General features: G+C 42.9%; 1 protein-coding gene across 2 annotated transcripts; it reads right to left on the bottom strand.

Annotated features, from left to right (window-relative positions):
- Positions 1-577: 577 nt before the first annotated feature.
- LOC115416208 (2-acylglycerol O-acyltransferase 2-A-like) lies at positions 578-23,278 on the bottom strand. 2 transcript variants are annotated; one of them, XM_030129941.1, is made up of 9 exons: positions 22,938-23,278; positions 10,780-10,958; positions 10,580-10,640; positions 9,578-9,994; positions 5,547-5,677; positions 5,139-5,182; positions 4,934-5,024; positions 2,525-2,633; positions 578-1,716 (listed from the first exon to the last, which is right to left on the bottom strand). In XM_030129941.1, exons 1-9 carry the CDS (start codon positions 23,029-23,031, stop codon positions 1,562-1,564), a joined length of 1,281 nt encoding a protein of 426 aa, XP_029985801.1. In that variant the 5' UTR covers positions 23,032-23,278; the 3' UTR covers positions 578-1,561. The 2 variants fall into 2 exon arrangements, with proteins under 2 accessions (XP_029985801.1, XP_029985802.1); XM_030129942.1 differs by having other exon boundaries at positions 9,578-9,721; positions 22,938-23,273.
- Between the last annotated feature and the right edge of the window lie 1,513 nt (positions 23,279-24,791).

Here is a 24,791-nt window from a genome sequence, read left to right as displayed (position 1 = left end):
CTATGTATGGAGACTTATGGGACACCCTGTATATATATATATATATATATATATATATATATATATATATATATATATATATATATATATATATATATATATATGTGTGTGTGTGTGTGTGTTGTGGTCCAGTGTTAGTCCTATTAGGTGGATGCTTTAATCTGAATAAACCTGTTCTTTAATCTGATGTTCTACGTGATTAAAAACACAAACATTCTGATCTGATTCAACAGGAATGACCGTTCTTTATTAACACATCTGTATTTACACGGAACCACCTTCATTCCACTGCAGAACCTTTGGGTTGGTTCTAAACTATAGAACCTGTGGGTTGGTTCTAAACTATAGAACCTTTGGGTTGGTTCTAAACTGCAGAACCTTTGGGTTGGTTCTAAACTGCAGAACCTTTGGGTTGGTTCTAAACTGCAGAACCTGTGGATTGGTTTTAAACTATAGAACCTTTGGGTTGGTTCTAAACTATAGAACCTTTGGGTTGGTTCTAAACTGCAGAACCTTTGGGTTGGTTCTAAACTATAGAACCTTTGGGTTGGTTCTAAACTGCAGAACCTTTGGGTTGGTTCTAAACTATAGAACCTTTGGGTTGGTTCTAAACTGCAGAACCTGTGGGTTGGTTCTAAACTGCAGAACCTGTGGGTTGGTTCTAAACTATAGAACCTTTGGGTTGGTTCTAAACTGCAGAACCTGTGGGTTGGTTCTAAACTGCCACAGAACTAAACCTGTCATTGGTTCCACTGTTGATCAAAACAGAACATTAACGCATGTTAATACAGGTTTCCCCAATGGGATGGGTTCTGCTGAGGCTCTGTAGGTGATGGGTTCTGCAGATGTTCTGTAGGTGATGGGTTCTGCTGAGGTTCTGATGGGTTTTGATGAGGTTCTGTAGGTGATGGGTTCTGCAGATGTTCTGAAGGTGATGGGTTCTGCTGAGGTTCTGTAGGTGATGGGTTCTGCTGATGTTCCACTGGTGTTCTGTAGGTGATGGGTTCTGCTGATGTTCCACTGGTGTTCTGTAGGTGATGGGTTCTGTTGATGTTCTGTAGATGTTCTGTAGGTAAGGTTCCATCTGATTAGGAGGCGTGGTCTATAGTTCAGAGGTTAAAGGTCAACACAGAGGTCATCTGGTCATTATGGAAAGACTTGTCCCATAGGATCCATCCACACCAATCAGACCCTGGTCCGAGACCAGGACCTGGCCCACTTTCAGACCACCAGACCAGGACCTGGTCCACCTGAAGACTGGAACCGTCATCTTTAGTGGGTCCACTATTCCTGTGGGTGATGTCAGGGGTCAACAGTCAGGGGTCAGAGGTCATGGGTCAGAGGTCAGATGAAGGTGAAGTCAGAGGTCATGGGTCAGAGGTCAGATGAAGGTGAAGTCAGAGGTCATGGGTCAGAGGTCAGATGAAGGTCAGGTGCTGGTCCTCCTTCAGTCCATACTTGAGTTTGTTCTGTTCAAACAGGTCAGAGGTCAGGGGTCAGAGGTCAGAGGTCATGGGTCAGAGGTCAGATGAAGGTGAAGTCAGAGGTCAGGGGTCAGAGGTCAGATGAAGGTCAGGTGCTGGTCCTCCTTCAGTCCATACTTGAGTTTGTTCTGTTCAAACAGGTCGGTTAAACTCTGGAGGTAAAGTTTATGAAGACGACTGATGTCAGAACTGTCAGGAGAGGGAGTGAGAGAAACAGAGATAGGACTGCCCACTGAGGGGGGGGGGGAGGAGGGGGGAGAGGGGGGGGAGGAGAGAGAGATATTAGTTGTGTAACAGTAGATGTGTGTTACCTATAGTGTGTATGGGTTGTGTAGTTGTGTTACCTATAGTGTGTATGGGTTGTGTAGTTGTGTTACCTGTAGTGTGTAGTAGTTGTGTAGTAGTTGTGTAGTAGTTGTGTAGTTGTGTTACCTGTACTGTGTAGTAGTTGTGTAGTAGTTGTGTAGTTGTGTTACCTGTAGTGTGTAGTAGTTGTGTAGTTGTGTTACCTGTAGTGTGTAGTAGTTGTGTAGTTGTGTTACCTGTAGTGTGTAGTAGTTGTGTAGTAGTTGTGTAGTTGTGTTACCTGTAGTGTGTAGTAGTTGTGTAGTAGTTGTGTAGTTGTGTTACCTGTAGTGTGTAGTAGTTGTGTAGTTGTGTTACCTGTAGTGTGTAGTAGTTGTGTAGTTGTGTTACCTATAGTGTGTATGGGTTGTGTAGTAGTTGTGTAGTTGTGTTACCTATAGTGTGTATGGGTTGTGTAGTAGTTGTGTAGTTGTGTTACCTATAGTGTGTATGCGTTGTGTAGTAGTTGTGTAGTTGTGTTACCTATAGTGTGTATGGGTTGTGTAGTAGTTGTGTTACCCATAGTGTGTATGCGTTGTGTAGTAGTTGTGTAGTTGTGTTACCCATAGTGTGTATGCGTTGTGTAGTAGTTGTGTAGTTGTGTTACCCATAGTGTGTATGCGTTGTGTAGTAGTTGTGTAGTTGTGTTACCTATAGTGTGTATGGGTTGTGTAGTAGTTGTGTAGTTGTGTTACCTATAGTGTGTATGGGTTGTCGGTACGGCATCAGGCCGAAGCTGTACTGGAAAACTCCTCTGGCGTGAAACAGAGGCAGAGCTACTCCCATGATGCTCTGCAGCCGGTTCTGTCAAACACACAACCAAAACAATTAGCACCATGCTAACGGTCCTAACAGTTCAACGCTAACATTAACTACAGGCTAACAGGCGTCATGCTAGCGGTCCTAACAGTTCAATACTAACATTAACTACAGGCTAACAGGCGCCATGCTAACGGTCCTAACAGTTCAATACTAACATTAACTACAGGCTAACAGGCGCCATGCTAGCGGTCCTAACAGTTCAATACTAACATTAGCTACAGGCTAACAGGCGCCATGCTAACGGTCCTAACAGTTCAATACTAACATTAGCTACAGGCTAACAGGCGCCATGCTAGCGGTCCTAACAGTTCAATACTAACATTAACTACAGGCTAACAGGCGCCATGCTAACGGTCCTAACAGTTCAATACTAACATTAGCTACAGGCTAACAGGCGCCATGCTAACGGTCCTAACAGTTCAATACTAACATTAACTACAGGCTAACAGGCGTCATGCTAGCGGTCCTAACAGTTCAATACTAACATTAACTACAGGCTAACAGGCGCCATGCTAACGGTCCTAACAGTTCAATACTAACATTAACTACAGGCTAACAGGCGCCATGCTAGCGGTCCTAACAGTTCAATACTAACATTAACTACAGGCTAACAGGCGCCATGCTAACGGTCCTAACAGTTCAATACTAACATTAGCTACAGGCTAACAGGCGCCATGCTAGCGCTCCTAACAGTTCAATACTAACATTAACTACAGGCTAACAGGCGCCATGCTAGCGGTCCTAACAGTTCAATACTAACATTAACTACAGGCTAACAGGCGCCATGCTAGCGGTCCTAACAGTTCAATACTAACATTAACTACAGGCTAACAGGCGCCATGCTAACGGTCCTAACAGTTCAATACTAACATTAGCTACAGGCTAACAGGCGCCATGCTAACGGTCCTAACAGTTCAATACTAACATTAGCTACAGGCTAACAGGCGCCATGCTAACGGTCCTAACAGTACAATACTAACATTAACTACAGGCTAACAGGCGCCATGCTAGCGGTCCTAACAGTTCAATACTAACATTAACTACAGGCTAACAGGCGCCATGCTAGCGGTCCTAACAGTTCAATACTAACATTAACTACAGGCTAACAGGCGCCATGCTAGCGGTCCTAACAGTTCAATACTAACATTAGCTACAGGCTAACAGGCGCCATGCTAGCGGTCCTAACAGTTCAATACTAACATTAGCTACAGGCTAACAGGCGCCATGCTAGCGGTCCTAACAGTTCAATACTAACATTAGCTACAGGCTAACAGGCGCCATGCTAGCGGTCCTAACAGTTCAATACTAACATTAGCTACAGGCTAACAGGCGCCATGCTAGCGGTCCTAACAGTTCAGTACTAACATTAGCTACAGGCTAACAGGCGCCATGCTAGCGGTCCTAACAGTTCAGTACTAACATTAGCTACAGGCTAGCAGGCGCCATGCTAACGGTCCTAACAGTTCAATACTAACATTAGCTACAGGCTAGCAGGCGTCATGCTAACGGTCCTAACAGTTCAATACTAACATTAGCTACAGGCTAACAGGCGTCATGCTAACGGTCCTAACAGTTCAATACTAACATTAACTACAGGCTAACAGGCGCCATGCTAACGGTCCTAGCAGTTCAATACTAACATTAACTACAGGCTAACAGGCGTCATGCTAACGGTCCTAGCAGTTCAACACTAACATTAACTACAGGCTAACAGGCGTCATGCTAACGGTCCTAACAGTTCAATACTAACATTAACTACAGGCTAACAGGTGTCATGCTAACGGTCCTAGCAGTTCAATACTAACATTAGCTACAGGCTAGCTGGTGTCATGTTAACACTCCTAACAGTTCAATACTAACATTAGCTACAGGCTAGCAGGTGTCATACAAACAGTTTTCATTATGTTCAGTGCTAATGTTAGCTCCAGGTAGCAGCTGTCATGCTAACATTAGCTCCAGGTAGTGGCTGTCATGCCAGCGTTAGCTGTGGTTAGCGGCTGTTATGCTAACATTAGCTGTGAGTAGTGGCTGTCATGCTAATGTTAACTCCAGGTAGCGGCTGTCATGTTAACGTTAGCTGTGGGTAGCAGCTGTCATGCTAATGTTAGCTGTGGTTAGCGGCTGTCATGCTAACGTTAGCTGTGGTTAGCGGCTGTCATGCTAACGTTAGCTCCAGGTAGCGGCTGTCATGCTAGCGTTAGCTGTGAGTAGTGGGTGTCAAGCTAACGTTAGCTCTGGGTAGCGGCTGTCATGCTAACGTTAGCTGTGGTTAGCGGCTGTACCTGTAGCCTCCTCAGTGCAGATCCAGTTGGATTCTCCATCTGATCAAAGAGCTCGTTTTCTCCAAAGGAAAACACCGGAACCAGCTGAGCCCTGCACACAGATCAACACACTAAATACACACTAAATACACACTAAATACACACAACTCACATGTACAAGCACATAGGTTCAAACCAGGCCACGCCCCTGAGAAGCTCCACCCACCCGTGTTTCAGAGCCAGTTTGATGAAGCCTTTTCTGTTGAGGATCTAAAAAAAACACAAAAACAAACACGAGTTAAATGACGTTTAATGAGGAGGATGTTCAGGAGGAGAGGACACGTGCACGCTTCTGGACACGTGCACGCTTCTGGACACGTGCACGCTTCTGAAGGTGATGCATTCAAGGACTGCTCTACCTGTAACGTTAACGCTCTGTGGTGCATTCAAGGACTGCTCTACCTGTAACGTTAACGCTCTGTGGTGCATTCAAGGACTGCTCTACCTGTAACGTTAACGCTCTGTGGTGCATTCAAGGACTGCTCTACCTGTAACGTTAACGCTCTGTGGTGCATTCAAGGACTGCTCTACCTGTAACGTTAACGCTCTGTGGTGCATTCAAGGACTGCTCTACCTGTAAAGTTAACGCTCCGGGCCGTGCGTCCAGAGCCTCTGGGGCTCCGCCCACTGCGAGCACCGCCACGTTCCCTCCCTCCGGCCGGCTGACCAGATGACCCAGACTGGACTTTGAACTGGACACCAGACCTGGAACAGGAACACAAACAGCGTCACAGCTGGAGCTCCGCCCACACCAACGGTCCGACTGCCACGACAGCCAATCAGACAGCAGCACTGCCTCCACCCCCTGACCTTTAACCCTGTTGGTTCAAAGCCGATTGACAGATCAAACAGTGAATGATCAGCTGGTCTGGGTCCAGTCTGGAAGAGATCAGTGGATCTACAGAGGATCTAATAAAGGATCTACTGAGGATGTAATATAGGATCTAATAAAGGATCTACTGAGGATGTAATATAGGATCTAATAAAGGATCTACTGAGGATGTAATATAGGATCTAATAAAGGATCTACTGAAGATGTAATATAGGATCTAATAAAGGATCTACTGAGGATGTAATATAGGATCTAATAAAGGATCTACTGAGGATGTAATATAGGATCTAATATAGGATCTAATAAGGGATCTACTGAGGATGTAATATAGGATCTACTAAAGGATCTACTGAGGATGTAATATAGGATCTAATAAAGGATCTACTGAGGATGTAATATAGGATCTAATAAAGGATCTACTGAGGATGTAATATAGGATCTAATATAGGATCTAATAAAGGATCTACTGAAGATGTAATATAGGATCTAATAAAGGATCTACTGAGGATGTAATATAGGATCTAATAAAGGATCTACTGAGTATGTAATATAGGATCTAATATAGGATCTAATAAAGGATCTACTGAGGATGTAATAAAGGATCTACTGAAGGATCTACTGAGTATGTAATATAGGATCTAATATAGGATCCACTAAAGGATCTACTGAGGATGTAATATAGGATCTACTAAAGGATCTACTGAGGATGTAATATAGGATCTAATAAAGGATCTACTGAGGATGTAATATAGGATCTACTAAAGGATCTACTGAGGATGTAATATAGGATGTAATATAGGATCTAATAAAGGATCTACTGAGGATGTAATATAGGATCTACTAAAGGATCTACTGAGGATGTAATATAGGATCTAATAAAGGATCTACTGAGGATGTAATATAGGATCTACTAAAGGATCTACTGAGGATGTAATATAAGATCTAATAAAGGATCTACTGAGGATGTAATATAGGATCTACTAAAGGATCTACTGAGGATGTAATATAGGATCTACTAAAGGATCTACTGAGGATGTAATATAGGATCTACTAAAGGATCTACTGAGGATGTAATATAAGATCTAATAAAGGATCTACTGAAGATGTAATATAGGATCTACTAAAGGATCTACTGAGGATGTAATATAGGATCTACTAAAGGATCTACTAAGGATGTAATATAGGATCTAATAAAGGATCTACTGAGTATGTAATATAGGATCTACTAAAGGATCTACTGAGAATGTAATATAGGATCTAATATAGGATCTAATAAAGGATCTACTGAAGATGTAATATAGGATCTAATAAAGGATCTACTGAGGATGTAATATAGGATCTACTAAAGGATCTACTAAGGATGTAATATAGGATCTAATAAAGGATCTACTGAGTATGTAATATAGGATCTACTAAAGGATCTACTGAGAATGTAATATAGGATCTAATATAGGATCTAATAAAGGATCTACTGAAGATGTAATATAGGATCTAATAAAGGATCTACTGAGGATGTAATATAGGATCTAATAAAGGATCTACTGAGGATGTAATATAGGATCTACTAAAGGATCTACTGAGGATGTAATATAGGATCTAATAAAGGATCTACTGAGGATGTAATATAGGATCTAATATAGGATCTACTGAGGATGTAATATAGGATCTACTAAAGGATCTACTGAGGATGTAATATAGGATCTACTAAAGGATCTACTGAGGATATAATATAGGATCTAATATAGGATCCAATAAAGGATCTACTAAGGATGTAATATAGGATCTAATAAAGGATCTACTGAGGATGTAATATAGGATCTAATACAGGATCTAATAAAGGATCTACTGAGGATGTAATATAGGATCTAATAAAGGATCTACTGAGGATGTAATATAGGATCTAATAAAGGATCTAACAAAGGATCTACTGAGGATGTAATATAGGATCTAATATAGGATCTAATAAAGGATCTAATAAAGGATCTACTGAGGATGTAATATAGGATCTAATATAGGATCTAATAAAGGATCTACCGAGGATGTAATATACAGGGGTTGGACAAAATAATGGAAACACCTTCTATGATGCCACAATGTTAGGTGTTTCCATTATTTTGTCCAACCCCTGTAGGATCTAATAAAGGATCTACTGAGGATGTAATATAGGATCTAATAAAGGATCTAATAAAGGATCTACTGAGGATGTAATATAGGATCTAATAAAGGATCTACTGAGGATGTAATAAAGGATCTAATATAGGATCTATTAAAGGATCTACTGAGGATGTAATAAAGGATCTAATATAGGATCTATTAAAGGATCTACTGAGGATGTAATATAGGATCTAATAAAGGATCTAATAAAGGATCTACTGAGGATGTAATATAGGATCTAATATAGGATCTAATAAAGGATCTACTGAGGATGTAATATAGGATCTAATATAGGACCCAATAAAGGATCTACCGAGGATGTAATATACAGGGGTTGGACAAAATAATGGAAACACCTTCTATGATGCCACAATGTTAGGTGTTTCCATTTTTTTGTCCAATCCCTGTAGGATCTAATAAAGGATCTACTGAGGATGTAATATAGGATCTAATAAAGGATCTAATAAAAGATCTACTGAGGATGTAATAAAGGATCTAATATAGGATCTATTAAAGGACCTACTGAGGATGTAATAAAGGATCTAATATAGGATCTAATAAAGGATCTACTGAGGATGTAATAAAGGATCTAATATAGGATCTAATAAAGGATCTACTGAGGATGTAATATAGAATCTATTAAAGGATCTACTGAGGATGTAATAAAGGATCTAATATATGATCTAATAAAGGATCTACTGAGGATGTAATAAAGGATCTAATATAGGATCTAATAAAGGATCTACTGAGGATGTAATATAGGATCTATTAAAGGATCTACTGAGGATGTAATAAAGGATCTAATATACGATCTAATAAAGGATCTACTGAGGATGTAATAAAGGATCTAATAAAGGATCTAACATAGAATCTAATATAGGATCTCTCTCTCTCTCTCTCTCTCTCTCTATATATATATATATATATATATATATATATATATATATATATATACATGTGTGTGTATATTCGTGTGTGTATGTGTGTCTTTGTGTGTATGTGTGTGTATATGTGTGCATGTGTGTATACGTGTGTGTATATGTGTGTATGTGTGTGTATATGTGTATATGTGTGTGTATATGTGTGTATGTGTGTATGTGTGTGTATATGTATGTATGTGTGTGTCTGTGTGTGTATATATGTGTGTGTATGTGTGTGTCTGTGTGTATATGTATGCATGTGTGTATACGTGTGTATGTGTGTGTATATGTGTGTATATGTGTGCATGTGTGTGCATGTGTGTATTCGTGCGTGTCTATATGTGTGTATGTGTGTGTATATGTGTGTATATGTGTATATGTGTGTATGTGTGTGTATGTGTGTGTATATGTGTGTATATGTGTGTATGTGTGTGTCTGTGTGTGTATATATGTGTGTGTATGTGTGTGTCTGTGTGTGTCTGTGTGTGTATGTGTGTATATGTGTATATGTGTGTGTATGTGTGTGTCTGTGTGTGTATATATGTGTGTGTATGTGTGTGTCTGTGTGTGTATGTGTGTGTCTGTGTGTGTATATATGTGTGTATGTGTGTGTCTGTGTGTGTATGTGTGTGTCTGTGTCTGTGTGTGTATGTGTGTATATGTGTATATGTGTGTGTATGTGTGTGTCTGTGTGTGTACCTCCACACATGATGTATTCTCTGAACAGTGGAACTCTGAACCAGAACGGCAGCATGAGCAGGTGAGGAGTGAGACCAGGAAACAACTGAGAGAAACCTGTGGACTCAGTACAGAAGGAGCTGAAGGCACCTGCAACCAGCACACCTACAGAGAGACAGACAGGCACATGTACACCTGAGAGACAGACAGGTACATGTACAACTGAGAGAGAGACAGGTACATGTACACCTGAGAGACAGACAGGTACAACTGAGAGAGAGAGACAGAGAGAGAGACAGGTACAACTGAGAGAGAAAGAGAGAGAGAGAGAGACAGGTACAACTGAGAGAGAGAGAGACTGAGAGAGAGACAGGTACAACTGAGAGAAACCTGTGGACTCAGTACAGAAGGAGCCGAAGGCACCTGCAACCAGCACACCTACAGAGAGACAGACAGGCACATGTACACCTGAGAGACAGACAGGTACAACTGAGAGAGAGAGACAGAGAGAGAGACAGGTACAACTGAGAGAGAGAGAGAGAGAGAGAGAGAGAGAGAGACAGGTACAACTGAGAGAGAGAGAGAGAGAGAGAGAGAGACAGGTACAACTGAGAGACAGAGAGAGAGACAGGTACAGCTAAGAGAGAGAGAGGGAGAGAAAGACAGGTACAGCTGAGACAGAGAGACAGGTACAACTGAGAGAGAGAGAGAGAGAGAGAGAGAGAGAGAGAGAGAGAGAGAGAGAGAGGTACAACAGAGAGAGACAGACAAGTAGAGAGAGGGAGACAGGTACATATACTCTAGATATAGAGACTCTGGGTTTGGACCCAGGTCAGACTCCGGTCCCAGGTCCGGCTCGGGATCCAGACCCGGGTCCGGCTCTGGGTCTGGCTCCGGGTTCCGGGTCAGACTCTGGGTTTGGAGCCGGGTCAGACTCTGGTCCCAGGTCCTGGAACCGGGTCAGACTCCTGTTGTGTGTGTTGATCGTCCAGGGTGCTCTCTCTCTCTCTCTCTCTCTCTCACCATGTGGATGGAAACCAAAGATGTAGTTGTGTTTGGGGTCCAGGTCCACCGTCTTCACCAGCTGAGGACACAGATCAATAACCTGTCAATCACATTCTGATCAGACACAGATCAATAACCTGTCAATCACATTCTGATCAGACACAGATCAATAACCTGTCAATCATATTCTGATTGATCAGCAGTAATCAATACTCTACCGTTATAGGAAAGTAATCCCTGAAGTAATCCCAGACGCTCCAGCTGCGAACCCACTGTGACCTCCGACCCCCACTGGTGGGCGTGTCCCAGTCCAGAAACAGCCAACCAGCATAGAGCACAGCCAGAATCCACCAATCAGAGAGCAGGAGGAGGATGAAGGCAGCCAAACAGAACTGAGCTGAAAGAGAGAGAGAGAAGGTCCAGGTCTGGGTCAGCTGGGTCACATGTGACCCCCCAGGCCTTAAAGGTCCAGGTCTGGGTCAGCTGGGTCACATGTGACCCCCCAGGCCTTAAAGGCCCAGGTGGCCCCCACTCCGTTCCCCTTTGTCTGTTCCTGGTGCTTCTTAAACTGACCCTAACCCAGACCCAGACCTGGACCTTTAAGGCCTGGGGGGTCACATGTGACCCAGCTGACCCACATCCGGTCACTGTCAAATTCAAAGTCAATGCACAAATATTTCATCATCACAGATGGAACCAGTCCAACACCACTGCTTTTATTTTGAAGGATCTGCTGTTTTTCACTCTGCTTTTATTTTGAAGGATCTGCTGTTTTTCACTCTGCTTTTATTTTGAAGGATCTGCTGTTTTTCACTCTGCTTTTATTTTGAAGGATCTGCTTTTTCTTCCCCTCCTCCTTCCTGTCCTGAACTTCAGCTTGGTTCACTCAGTGTGTGGCTCAGTTTCAGTTTCAGCTCATGAACATGTCCCATATCATAAACAGACTGTAGTTTAAAGCACACATGAACTGTTCGTATGTTTGGACTGGAGTCTGAGTTCAGCTGTGGAACAGAACCAAACAGCTGCATGTGTTTACAGTCTGACATGGACACTTCATGAGCAGCTGGAACAAAAGTCAACATTCATTCAACACATTTTAGTTTATTATTGTATTTGTTTCATGGACTGTTTTTCTTTTCTATTAAACCAGTGGTTCAAACTTTTTAACTCTTGACCTCATTTAGAAATCACAAACTTCTGTCGACCACACATTTAAAATGGAAACTTTTGTTTTTTACTAAAATTCATTTGTTTTTGATCCTGTAATAGTTTTTTATTCTCTGTAAACGTTAATGTCAGACACATTTAGTCTGTATAAAGTTTATTATTATAAATGAAGGCAGGAACTCCAGGTGTAGATAAAAGGGTCAGTATATGTCCAGTATGTGTCCAGTATCTGTCCAGTATCTGTCCAGTATATGTCCAGTATGTGTCCAGTATGTGTCCAGTATGTGTCCAGTATCTGTCCAGTATATGTCCAGTATGTGTCCAGTATATGTCCAGTATGTGTCCAGTATGTGTCCAGTATGTGTCCAGTATCTGTCCAGTATGTGTCCAGTATCTGTCCAGTATATGTCCAGTATGTGTCCAGTATGTGTCCAGTATCTGTCCAGTATCTGTCCAGTATATGTCCAGTATGTGTCCAGTATATGTCCAGTATGTGTCCAGTATATGTCCAGTATGTGTCCAGTATCTGTCCAGTATGTGTCCAGTATCTGTCCAGAATGTGTCCAGTATGTGTCCAGTATCTGTCCTGTATATGTCCAGTATATGTCCAGTATGTGTCCAGTATATGTCCAGTATATGTCCAGTATGTGTCCAATATCTGTCCAGTATCTGTCCAGTATCTGTCCAGTATCTGTCCTGTATATGTCCAGTATATGTCCAGTATGTGTCCAGTATGTGTCCAGTATGTGTCCAGTATGTGTCCAGTATGTGTCCAGTATGTGTCCAATATCTGTCCAGTATGTGTCCAGTATCTGTCCAGTATCTGTCCAGTATGTGTCCAGCATGTGTCCAGTATGTGTCCAGTATGTGTCCAGTATCTGTCCAGTATGTGTCCAGTATCTGTCCAGTATCTGTCCTGTATGTGTCCAGTATATGTCCAGTATGTGTCCAGTATCTGTCCTGTATATGTCCAGTATGTGTCCAGTATATGTCCTGTATATGTCCAGTATCTGTCCAGTATATGTCCTGTATATGTCCAGTATATGTCCTGTATATGTCCAGTATGTGTCCAGTATGTGTCCAGTATATGTCCAGTATGTCCAGTATCTGTCCAGTTTGTGTCCAGTATGTGTCCAGTATCTGTCCAGTATGTGTCCAGTATCTGTCCAGTATATGTCTAGTTTGTGTCCAGTATGTGTCCAGTATGTGTCCAGTATATGTCCAGTATGTGTCCAGTATATGTCCAGTATGTGTCCTGTATATGTCCAGTATGTGTTCTGTATCTGTCCAGTATGTGTCCAGTATATGTCCAGTATGTGTCCAGTATATGTCCTGTATATGTCCAGTATATGTCCAGTATGTGTCCAGTATATGTCCAGTATCTGTCCAGTATATGTCCTGTATATGTCCAGTATGTGTCCAGTATCTGTCCAGTATATGTCCAGTATGTCCAGTATCTGTCCAGTTTGTGTCCAGTATATGTCCAGTATGTGTCCAGTATCTGTCCAGTATGTGTCCAGTACCTGTCCAGTATATGTCTAGTTTGTGTCCAGTATGTGTCCAGTATGTGTCCTGTATATGTCCAGTATGTGTCCAGTATGTGTCCTGTATCTGTCCAGTATGTGTCCAGTATATGTCCAGTATGTGTCCTGTATATGTCCAGTATGTGTCCAGTATGTGTCCTGTATCTGTCCAGTATGTGTCCTGTATCTGTCCAGTTTGTGTCCAGTATCTGTCCAGTATATGTCCAGTATGTGTCCAGTATGTGTCCTGTATCTGTCCAGTTTGTGTCCAGTATCTGTCCAGTATATGTCCAGTATGTGTCCAGTATGTGTCCTGTATCTGTCCAGTTTGTGTCCAGTATCTGTCCAGTATATGTCTAGTTTGTGTCCAGTACGTGTCCAGTATATGTCTAGTTTGTGTCCAGTATGTGTCCAGTATGTGTCCTGTATATGTCCAGTATGTGTCCAGTATATGTCCAGTATGTGTCCTGTATGTGTCCAGTATGTGTCCAGTATGTGTCCTGTATCTGTCCAGTATGTGTCCAGTATGTGTCCAGTATATGTCCAGTATGTGTCCAGTATGTGTCCAGTATCTGTCCAGTATGTGTCCAGTATATGTCCAGTATGTGTCCAGTATATGTCCAGTATGTGTCCAGTATGTGTCCTGTATCTGTCCAGTATGTGTCCTGTATCTGTCCAGTATGTGTCCAGTATATGTCCAGTATCTGTCCAGTATGTGTCCTGTATCTGTCCAGTTTGTGTCCAGTATCTGTCCAGTATATGTCTAGTTTGTGTCCAGTATGTGTCCAGTATGTGTCCTGTATATGTCCTGTATGTGTCCAGTATGTGTCCTGTATGTGTCCAGTATGTGTCCAGTATGTGTCCTGTATGTGTCCAGTATGTGTCCAGTATGTGTCCTGTATGTGTCCAGTATTTGTCCAGTATATGTCCAGTATGTGTCCAGTATATGTCCAGTATGTGTCCAGTATGTGTCCAGTATGTGTCCAGTATATGTCCAGTATGTGTCCAGTATATGTCCAGTATATGTCCAGTATATGTCCAGTATGTGTCCAGTATATGTCCAGTATGTGTCCAGTATGTGTCCAGTATATGTCCAGTATGTGTCCAGTATATGTCCAGTATGTGTCCAGTATGTGTCCAGTATATGTCCAGTATGTGTCCAGTATGTGTCCAGTATATGTCCAGTATGTGTCCAGTATGTGTCCAGTATATGTCCAGTATGTGTCCAGTATGTGTCCAGTCAGTCCAGCTGTCATTTACAGTTAAAACTGAACAAACTGGAGCTGAAACTGAAACTCAGTCTGTTTTTTTACTGGAACTGTTTCCTTTAACCCACATACATTTATATTAGTGCATTTTTTATTTGATGTTTTTTTTTTTTTTTTTTTTTTTTTTTTTTTAGCAATTACCAGAAATTCCAGGTGACCTCACATGGGGTCAGGACCAGAGGTTGAAAAACACTGGAGTCAAGTAGATCTATGTGTATATATGTATATATATATATATATGTGTATATATGTATATATATATATTTATATGTATATATATGTGTATATATGTATACATATGTGTATATAAATAAGTACATTTTATTTAGAGCACTCTTCACAGACAGTCACAAAGTGCTTTATCAGTTCAAATCAGAATCAGATCCAGTTTCAGAATCAGATCCAGTTTCCAGACCCACCAGAGTCCTCCAGGAGTAAACACTGGTGGTGACAGTGGAAGGAAACAGTCCCTTTAACAGGTTTAAACCTGGAGGATGGACGAGTGACAGGAGGAGAGAGAGGGTTAAAGAGAGAGAGGAAAGGAGGAGAAAAGAGAGAGAGATAGAGAGAGACTGGGGGGGGGGGGGGGGTCACATGGAGTACTGTATGATGAATCCTTACAGTGTGGTCAGTCTGTGGTGGTCCTGGGTCAGGTGGGAGACTAAACAGCCTGTTTGAACAGGAGGGTTTCAGGTGTTTCTTAAAGCTCTGTACAGAGTCCATGGACCGTAGGTGTAGAGGCAGGTCATTCCATAGACGTGGTCCACAGCTTTAACAGACCTGTCACCGCGTGTGCTAAAACAGGTCCGTGGAACCATCAGCAGGTGTGTGGAACCATCAGCAGGTGCTGTCCTGAAGACCTCAGGCTACGAGTCGAGCTGTAGGGCTGGATCAGGGCAGTAGTGTCTGCAGGGGCCTGGACATGTAGAGCCTGGAAAGTTAGCACCAGAATTTAAAATGAAGACGATATAGAACAGGAGCCAGTGGAGAGATTTAAGGATGGGAGTGATGTGGGTTCTCCTGTTTGTGCGGGTCAGGAGCCTTCAGCAGAGTTCTGGACAAACTGTAGACGGACCAGCTCCTTCTGTTTAAACATGTAAACAGGCTGTTGCAGTAGTCTAAGCCAGAAGACACAAAAGCGTGAACGATCATCTCGAGCTCATTTGTGGACACCATAGATCTGAGTTTGGAGATGTTGCGTAGGTGGAAGAAACAGTTTTTGACTAGGTGTTTGGAGTAGAATTCTAAAGACATGTCCTGGTCAAAGATGACACCCAGATTCCTCAGTTTGGTCTTTACCGAGGAACTCAGGTCTCCAAGGTGATGTTTGATCCCTGGGATTGCACTATCCGGGTCAGTGATGAGGGTCTGTGTTTGACTGGAGTTCAGCTGGAGGCTGTTCTCATTTAGCCACTGCTTCAGCTCTGACAAGCAGATGATTAAGGAACTCAGTTTGTGGGGCTCAGAGGAGTTAAAGGAGCAGTACATCTGGATGTCATCTGTGAATAGATGATAGGAGACATCACTATACTGTTGGATAATGTGGCCAAGTGGGAGGACATAGAGTAAGAATAGCACTGGTCCCAGGACAGAGCCTTGGGGCACACCACACAGTAGATCCGCTGAGTCAGATTGGAAGTTGTTTATTGACACAGTGAAGCTTCTGCCGGTCAGGTAAGAGGAGAACCAGTCTAGCACAGGACCTGACATCCCTACCAGGTCCCTCAGTCTCTCAATCATTATGGTATGGTCCACTGTGTCAAAGGCCGAGGACAGATCTAGCAGGACCAAGACCGTGGATTTCCCGGAGTCAGCCGCCATCAGGATGTCACTGGACACTTTTAATAGTGCGGTTTGTGTTGAGTGGCGTTGTCTAAACCCAGACTGAAAAGTGTCATAGATCTGGTGTGTCTCCAGAAAAGCTGTCAGTTGTTTAGACACTGCTTTCTCAAGGATTTTGGCCAATAGGGGGAGCTTTGAAATGGGCCTGTAGCTTTTGAAGTCTGTGGGGTCCAGTGTGGTTTTCTTTAGTTTAGGTTCTATGATGGCCTGTTTGAAGGAGCTGGGAAACAAACCAGTTGAGAGCGACAGGTTAAAAAACTTTGTGACCCATGGTCCAATAGTGTCAAAGACACCGACAAGGAGCTTATGGGGGAGGAGGTCTGCAGAGTTGGAGGAGGGTCTCGTTTTGGATAAAAGTGCTGAGATGTCCTCCAGTGTCACAGGGTCGAAAGAGGACCAGGTTTGGAGAGGGGGATCAGATAGGGTCAGACGGCCAGAGGGTGGTGGGATATTGTGTTTAATATCCCTGATCTTGTCTGTGAAGAAGTTTAGGAAGTCACTGATGTCCACTTTACATCATCATTTTATTTAATGAGGTTATGAGATCTTTCAGATGTAACCTGTGTACTTCCAACTGGGTTGATTTCCAAAGACGCTCAGTTTTGCGACAAGTTCTCCTTAAATTTAAGATGTTTTCATTTATCCAGGGACAAGACCACTGACCAGTGACACTGGTTTTCAGGGGAGCCACCTGGTCCAGAATAGAGCTGCAGTGTGTGGAGAAGCACTGGATAAACTCACCAACATCAGAACACTCATGAAGAAGACTAGGGTTAAACAGGGCACAGAGAACCTGGGCTGTGGACTCTGTGATGATCCTCCTGTTGGCCCTTCTAGGAGCAGGCTTGGGCTCCAGAGGTAGGGCTGCACAATTAATCAATTTTAAATCAAAATCGGATTTTTTAATTAGGACGATTTTTAAAAACGAAATCGTAAAATTGATTTCATCTCTCTCGTGCCTGTGGGCCGCGCGCTTACGGGCTCCCATAGGCTCCTCCCCCTGTAAGTGACAGCGGTCTGTCACAGAAGTCTGTGTAATGACCGGACTGTAAACATGCTAATGAGCCCACAGTACTTATACCAATGTAAGCCGTGGCTTCACGCACGGATCCCACAACTGAAATACAACTGCATGCGGATCACTCAAGTTCCGTTGTCCCGGATCTGTACCGTACTGTCTTCTTCCGATCCGGGTCCGGGTGTCAGGGTCATCAGCCTCAGCAGAGGAGCCCACACAGCCCCCTGCACACACACATCCACCAGCTCCAGGATAGAATCCCTTCAGTGTGTCCTGGGTCGGTCTGTTCCACGCACGGATCCTTCAGTTTAAATAGAACCACATGTGGATCACTCATATTAACGTGGTACACGCACGACTGGTGCCTGTCACTGACTTACATTGGTATCACTTCTGTGGGCCCAGATGCCCAGAAAAAATAAAAAATAAAAAAATACATATATATATATATATATATATATATATATATATATATATATATATATATATATATGTATATTTAATAATTAATTTAGTCCTCTTACTTGCTAAATTTTTCATTCACAAATGTAAGTTATTTAACACAAAACCAAATATTATTTATTTTTTGAAAGATGTTGAACTTTATTTAAAGCTGTTCGATAAATCTGGAAACAAAAAGGCAGGTATAAAAAAGGTCTAAAAAACATAAGTATTTGCTCTGATTTGGACATTGTATTATAGTGTATTCCTCCTGGCAAACTTATGTTATTTTCTTGTTGTATACATTGTTTGTATACTCGACTTCATTCAATAAAGATTTAATTAAGAAAAACTAAACTTCTGTGGGTTCAACATGTGATCCCATCACAGATTTCAGGTCAGAGCAGTGCCTTGCATTGTGGGCTGCTCACGAAAACGACATGCTGACTTCTGTTGTCTTTTGTAGTTTTACCCAAAAATCGAAATCAAAATCGAAAATCGAATTTTTAGAGGAAAAAATTGGGATTTTTTTTTTTTGCCAAAATCGCGCAGCCCTATCCAGAGGCACACATAAGTCAAAAAACACACCACAATGGTCACTCAAGTGGACATCCTCAACACACACATTTGTGACGTGTAAGCCCAGTGAGAAAACCAGGTCCAGGGTGTGGCCTTTCCTGTGGGTGGGGCCACATACATGTTTGAGGTTAAAAGTGTCAGTCATGGCTAAAAGTTCCATTGCTGGGCTGGATGAATTGTTATCGATGTGCAGATTGAAATCCCCAAGAATTCAAACCTTCTCCAGTTTTATTATTGATGTAAGGAAATCAGTCACATGTTTTCAGAAGGCACCAGCAGGGCCAGGGGGACGGCAGATTAAGAAACAGTAAAACACACTGGACGAGCCAATCTGGATCATCTGTGACTCAGATGAGTGAAAGTCATCGGTGCTCATCCCTCTGCATATGTATTTGTCTTGGTGCACTACAGCAAGGCCATCGCCCCGGCGACAGGGGCGGGGCTGACCAACAGCAGAGCAGCCAGGAGGGCACAGTTCATTTAAATGAATGAACTCCCCATCCCTCTGCCACGTCTGCGTCAGGAATAATGCATCCAAGTTCCTGTTGGTAAAAAGCTCATTTAGGGAGAAGGATTTATTGGCAATGGAACGTGCATTTAGTAATCCAAACCGGCTAGGTGGTGGTGACATCATGGTGTTGGTGTCCGCTGTGTGTAATGGGATTTGTGTCAACCACCTATGGTGCCTTTTAGCAGAGTGAAACCCCATACGAGACCTGGATATGACAGGAATGGAGAAGAGCAAGGCAGAGGTGTAGGCTGCTGGAGATGGGGAAGGAGAAGAGGAATTCACTGAGGTGGTTAGTTGACAGGTGGACAGTGAGGGCCTGGGAGAGGAGGAGAGATCAGCTGGGGTGGTGTTTATTCTCACTACAGATTTTATAGGAGACTCTGAACGTGGTGATATTAGATGTGACCAGCAGGGGGAGCAGGTGACTGCAGCAGAAGAGGGAGGGCATAGTCACATAGGTGTGGGTGTGGTTTTAGTCTGGACAGCGTGTTGGATGTTTTGAGCCCAGACCCTGCTGCCTAGTCTAGAGGGGTGGACACCATCGGACTTGTAGAAGGAGGGGCGGTTCCAGAACAGATTAAAGTTATCAATAAAACTGAAGCCGTTCAGAGCAGAGGCGGACTGGAGCCAGGTGTTCAGGCTGAGGAGGCGGCTGAAACGGCCCACACCACGGGCAAAGGAGGGGAGGGGCCCGGAAATGAAAACAGCCTTCCCGCATCCTTTCAATTTATCAAAGAGGTTTTTAAAATGAACCTTCGTCACTTCGGACTGTTGAAGAGAAGTGTCATTGAAGCCCACGTGAACTATGATCCGGGTAACGGTGGACGGCAGTGAGAGCAGCAGCTGAGGGAGTTCATGGAGGATGGAGGTGACGGTGGAACCAGGAAAACACCTGGTTATGGTGTTAAAGAAACGGACGTGACGGATGATGGAGTCCCCGAGGATAGCGGTGGTCGGAGGGAAAAGTGGTCGAGGAGACGGTGTTGAAGGTGAAGGGTCCTGGTCTCTCTAGGTGGACATTCCACGGGTGGACCGTCGGAGTGACGGCGGACGGCCTCTCGGAGGAGGTGGCGCCGGGCTCCCGTCTGCTCCGTCCAGGTGAACCATACCAGTGGTTCCTTCTGTGCAGCTGCAGTACTGGTGTCACTGTGGACAGATGTGTGTGTGTTCCATTTTGTGTCTTTTATAGTTAATGTTTGTTCACAGCTGAGCACAGGTCCAGGTCATCTGAGTCTGACTCCTGAACACACACTAATATACAAATACACAAATACACAGATACACTAATATACAAATACACAAATACACAGATACACTAATACACTAATATACAAATACACAAATACACAGATACACTAATACACTAATATACAAATACACAAATACACAGATACACTAATACACTAATATACAAATACACAAATACACAGATACACTAATACACTAATATACAAATACACAGATACACTAATACACTAATATACAAATACACAAATACACAGATACACTAATACACTAATATACAAATACACAAATACACAGATACACTAATACACTAATATACAAATACACAAATACACAGATACACTAATACACTAATATACAAATACACAGATACACTGATATACAAATACACACATACACACATACACTTCTAAATGATAATAAAATTCAAGCAGAAAAACAATCCTTTCATTTGGACTCAGAATCAAACTGAACTGACTGGAGTTTGACGTTTGGAAATAACAGATATTTATGAACAAATGAAGAAAACGAAAATGGAGCATTTGTTTTTTCCTTGAATGTAATATCTATATCTATCTATCGATCGATCGATCGATCGATCGATAGATAGATATGCATAGAGAGAGACACATATTAAGCAGAGCTGTAGTGTATTGATCCAGTCTTTACCAACTGTCAGAGTTTGTCATGTGACCTCAGGTGACCTCAGGTGACCTCAGGTGACCTCTGCTCTAATCACATCCACAGTGTGTGGGTCTGATCTGGAACTGAGGAGTGGATGAACTGCACATGAACACATGAACACATGGACAGATGCACACATGGACACATGAACACATGAACACATGAACACATGCACACATGGACATATGAACACATGGACACATGAACACATGCACACATGAACACATGAACACATGCACACATGAACACATGAACACATGGACATATGAACACATGGACACATGAACACATGCACACATGAACACATGAACACATGCACACATGAACACATGCACACATGGACACATGCACACATGAACACATGCACACATGAACACATGCACACATGGACACATGCACACATGGACACATGGACACATGGACACATGGACACATGAACACATGGACACATGAACACATGAACACATGCACACTTGAACACATGCACACATGCACACATGAACACATGCACACATGGACACATGGACACATGGACACATGAACACATGGACACATGCACACATGAACACATGGACACATGCACACATGAACACATGGACACATGGACACATGAACACATGCACACATGAACACATGCACACATGGACACATGCACACATGGACACATGCACACATGGACACATGAACACATGCACACATGGACACATGGACACATGAACACATGGACACATGCACACATGGACACATGAACACATGGACACATGAACACATGCACACATGGACACATGAACACATGCACACATGGACACATGAACACATGGACACATGAACACATGCACACATGAACACATGCACACATGCACACATGGACACATGGACACATGCACACATGGACACATGGACACATGAACACATGCACACATGAACACATGGACACATGGACACATGCACACATGGACACATGAACACATGCACACATGAACACATGCACACATGGACACATGGACACATGGACACATGCACACATGGACACATGGACACATGGACACATGGACACATGAACACATGGACACATGAACACATGGACACATGAACACATGGACACATGGACACATGAACACATGGGCACATGGACACATGGACACATGGACACATGGACACATGAACACATGGACACATGGACACATGAACACATGAACACATGGACACATGAACACATGGACACATGAACACATGAACACATGGACACATGGACACATGAACACATGGACACATGGACACATGAACACATGGACACATGAACACATGAACACATGGACACATGGACACATGAACACATGGACACATGAACACATGAACACATGGACACATGAACACATGGACACATGAACACATGGACACACTTTAACCCAGACTAGAGCCCAGGAAGGCTGATGTGAACACACACAGGGGTTCTGGTCTGTGGTGGTTCTGGTCTGTGGTGGTTCTGGTCTGTGCTGGTTCTGGTCTGTGGTGGTTCTGGTTTGTGGTGGTTCTGGTCTGTGTGCTGGTTCTGGTCTGTGGTGGTTCTGGTCTGTGTGCTGGTTCTGGTCTGTGCTGGTTCTGGTCTGTGCTGGTTCTGGTCTGTGTGCTGGTTCTGGTCTGTGCTGGTTCTGGTCTGTGTGCTGGTTCTGGTCTGTGGTGGTTCTGGTCTGTGCTGGTTCTGGTCTGTGTGCTGGTTCTGGTCTGTGCTGGTTCTGGTCTGTGGTGGTTCTGGTCTGTGTGCTGGTTCTGGTCTGTGGTGGTTCTGGTCTGTGGTGGTTCTGGTCTGTGCTGGTTCTGGTCTGTGGTGGTTCTGGTCTGTGTGCTGGTTCTGGTCTGTGCTGGTTCTGGTCTGTGTGCTGGTTCTGGTCTGTGGTGGTTCTGGTCTGTGCTGGTTCTGGTCTGTGTGCTGGTTCTGGTCTGTGTGCTGGTTCTGGTCTGTGGTGGTTCTGGTCTGTGTGCTGGTTCTGGTCTGTGGTGGTTCTGGTCTGTGCTGGTTCTGGTCTGTGGTGGTTCTGGTCTGTGTGCTGGTTCTGGTCTGTGCTGGTTCTGGTCTGTGCTGGTTCTGGTTCGGTACCTAATGCCAGGAAGGAGAAGACCCACTGCAGCACCGCCGCCGTCTGCAGCCTCCTCCGCAGGGGGATGTTCAGCGGGGCGAACTCGATCGTCATGCCGGCAGATGCGCTCCTTCACCCGGCTGGGAGCACGGCGAGGTCTCGGTGTGTCTCCTGGAGGCAGAGCTGTCTGTGTGTGTGTGACCTACCTGTCTGTGTGTCTGTCTACACCCTGTCTGTCTGTGTGTCTGTCTGTCTACACCCTGTCTGTCTGTCTGTGTGTCTGTGTGTCTGAAGTCACTCTTTCCAAACCCAAAAATGTCGAAACTTTCTCCAAACTTTCAAAACACGTTCCCCTCCCTCCTCTGCTGCGCATGCGTACTGGACAGGGCCGGCCCTCCCCTAGGGTGGAGTCTTATCAGCCAATCACAACTCTGTATGAAAACACACGGGCGCGAGCGCGGATGCAAGCGCGTTCACGTTGTTTGTGAAATAAAGTGACACAGAACGAGGCGTCATGAAGCCGTGCACGAGCTCACAGATGGGAGAACAGAGGGGGCGGGTCCAGGGGGAGGGGTCCAGAGGGGAGGGGGCGGGGTCCAGGGGACATTATACAGGCTTCAGATCACTTTAAAAAATAATTAAAGTTGAAGTAAATGTGATGATTTTGTCCAAACAGATGGAACTAATTAATGATCAGTTTAATCAAACGGGTTTAATTATTGAACAGGTTTAATTACTGAACAGGTTTAATTACTGAACAGGTTTAATTATTGAACAGGTTTAATTACTGAACAGGTTTAATTATTGAACAGGTTTAATTATTGAACAGGTTTAACTATTGAACAGGTTTAATTATTGAACAGGTTTAATTACTGAACAGGTTTAATTATTGAACAGGTTTAATTACTGAACAGGTTTAATTACTGAACAGATTTAATTATTGAACAGGTTTAACTATTGAACAGGTTTAATTACTGAACAGGTTTAATTATTGAACAGGTTTAATTATTGAACAGGTTTAATTACTGAACAGGTTTAATTATTGAACAGGTTTAATTATTGAACAGGTTTAATTACTGAACAGGTTTAATTACTGAACAGGTTTAATTATTGAACAGGTTTAATTACTGAACAGGTTTAATTATTGAACAGGTTTAATTACTGAACAGATTTAACCCTTTTATGTATGAATTATAAGAACATTAATCCAGATTTTGTTCTTTATTCTTTTTCATGCATTTAAAAATCAAAGTGATTATTGTTCTTGTATTTTTTCTGAATGTCTTTTCCGTGCAGGTGTGAACATGTCCACTCATCTGGACACCATGGGTTTAATATTAGAAGAAAAGAAACATGTATTTACTGATAAACTGGGTGAAAACTAGGAAATAAAAACATTAAATGCTGCTAATTTGATGTTTTCTCACATTTTCACATACACTACAAAAAAGTTTTGGATATTTTTAATTTTGGGGCTTTTTTTTTTTTCCAGTTGGGATTCTTGCACAACACTTTTTACTTTTTTTGTGTGAATTGAATTGAAACTTTTTTTTTCTTTTAATGACCAGACATAGTTTTATTTACAAATGGCAAAAATGACCCCCCCCCCCCCCCCCAAAAAAAAAAAAAGAAAAAGACCAAAACAAAGTAAATATCCTTCACTCTCTGTCTGCAGTGAACTCTAGTACTGGTCATTAATCACTTCATGGACATAATATGACAAAAATAACCTTGTTAATTACAGTCTAATAACAATAAGAAGGACCAGATTCACAGTAGAACATGTCACATCAGGTTTATGTGGAACAGCACGGCTACACCAAGGCTTTCACTGGACCTGGGTTATTATGGGATGGAGCATTAGTGTCCACTGT

Source organism: Sphaeramia orbicularis, unplaced genomic scaffold (genome assembly GCF_902148855.1).
Source record: "Sphaeramia orbicularis unplaced genomic scaffold, fSphaOr1.1, whole genome shotgun sequence".
NCBI lineage: Eukaryota > Metazoa > Chordata > Actinopteri > Kurtiformes > Apogonidae > Sphaeramia > Sphaeramia orbicularis.
This window is presented reverse-complemented; position numbering and strand designations above follow the sequence as displayed.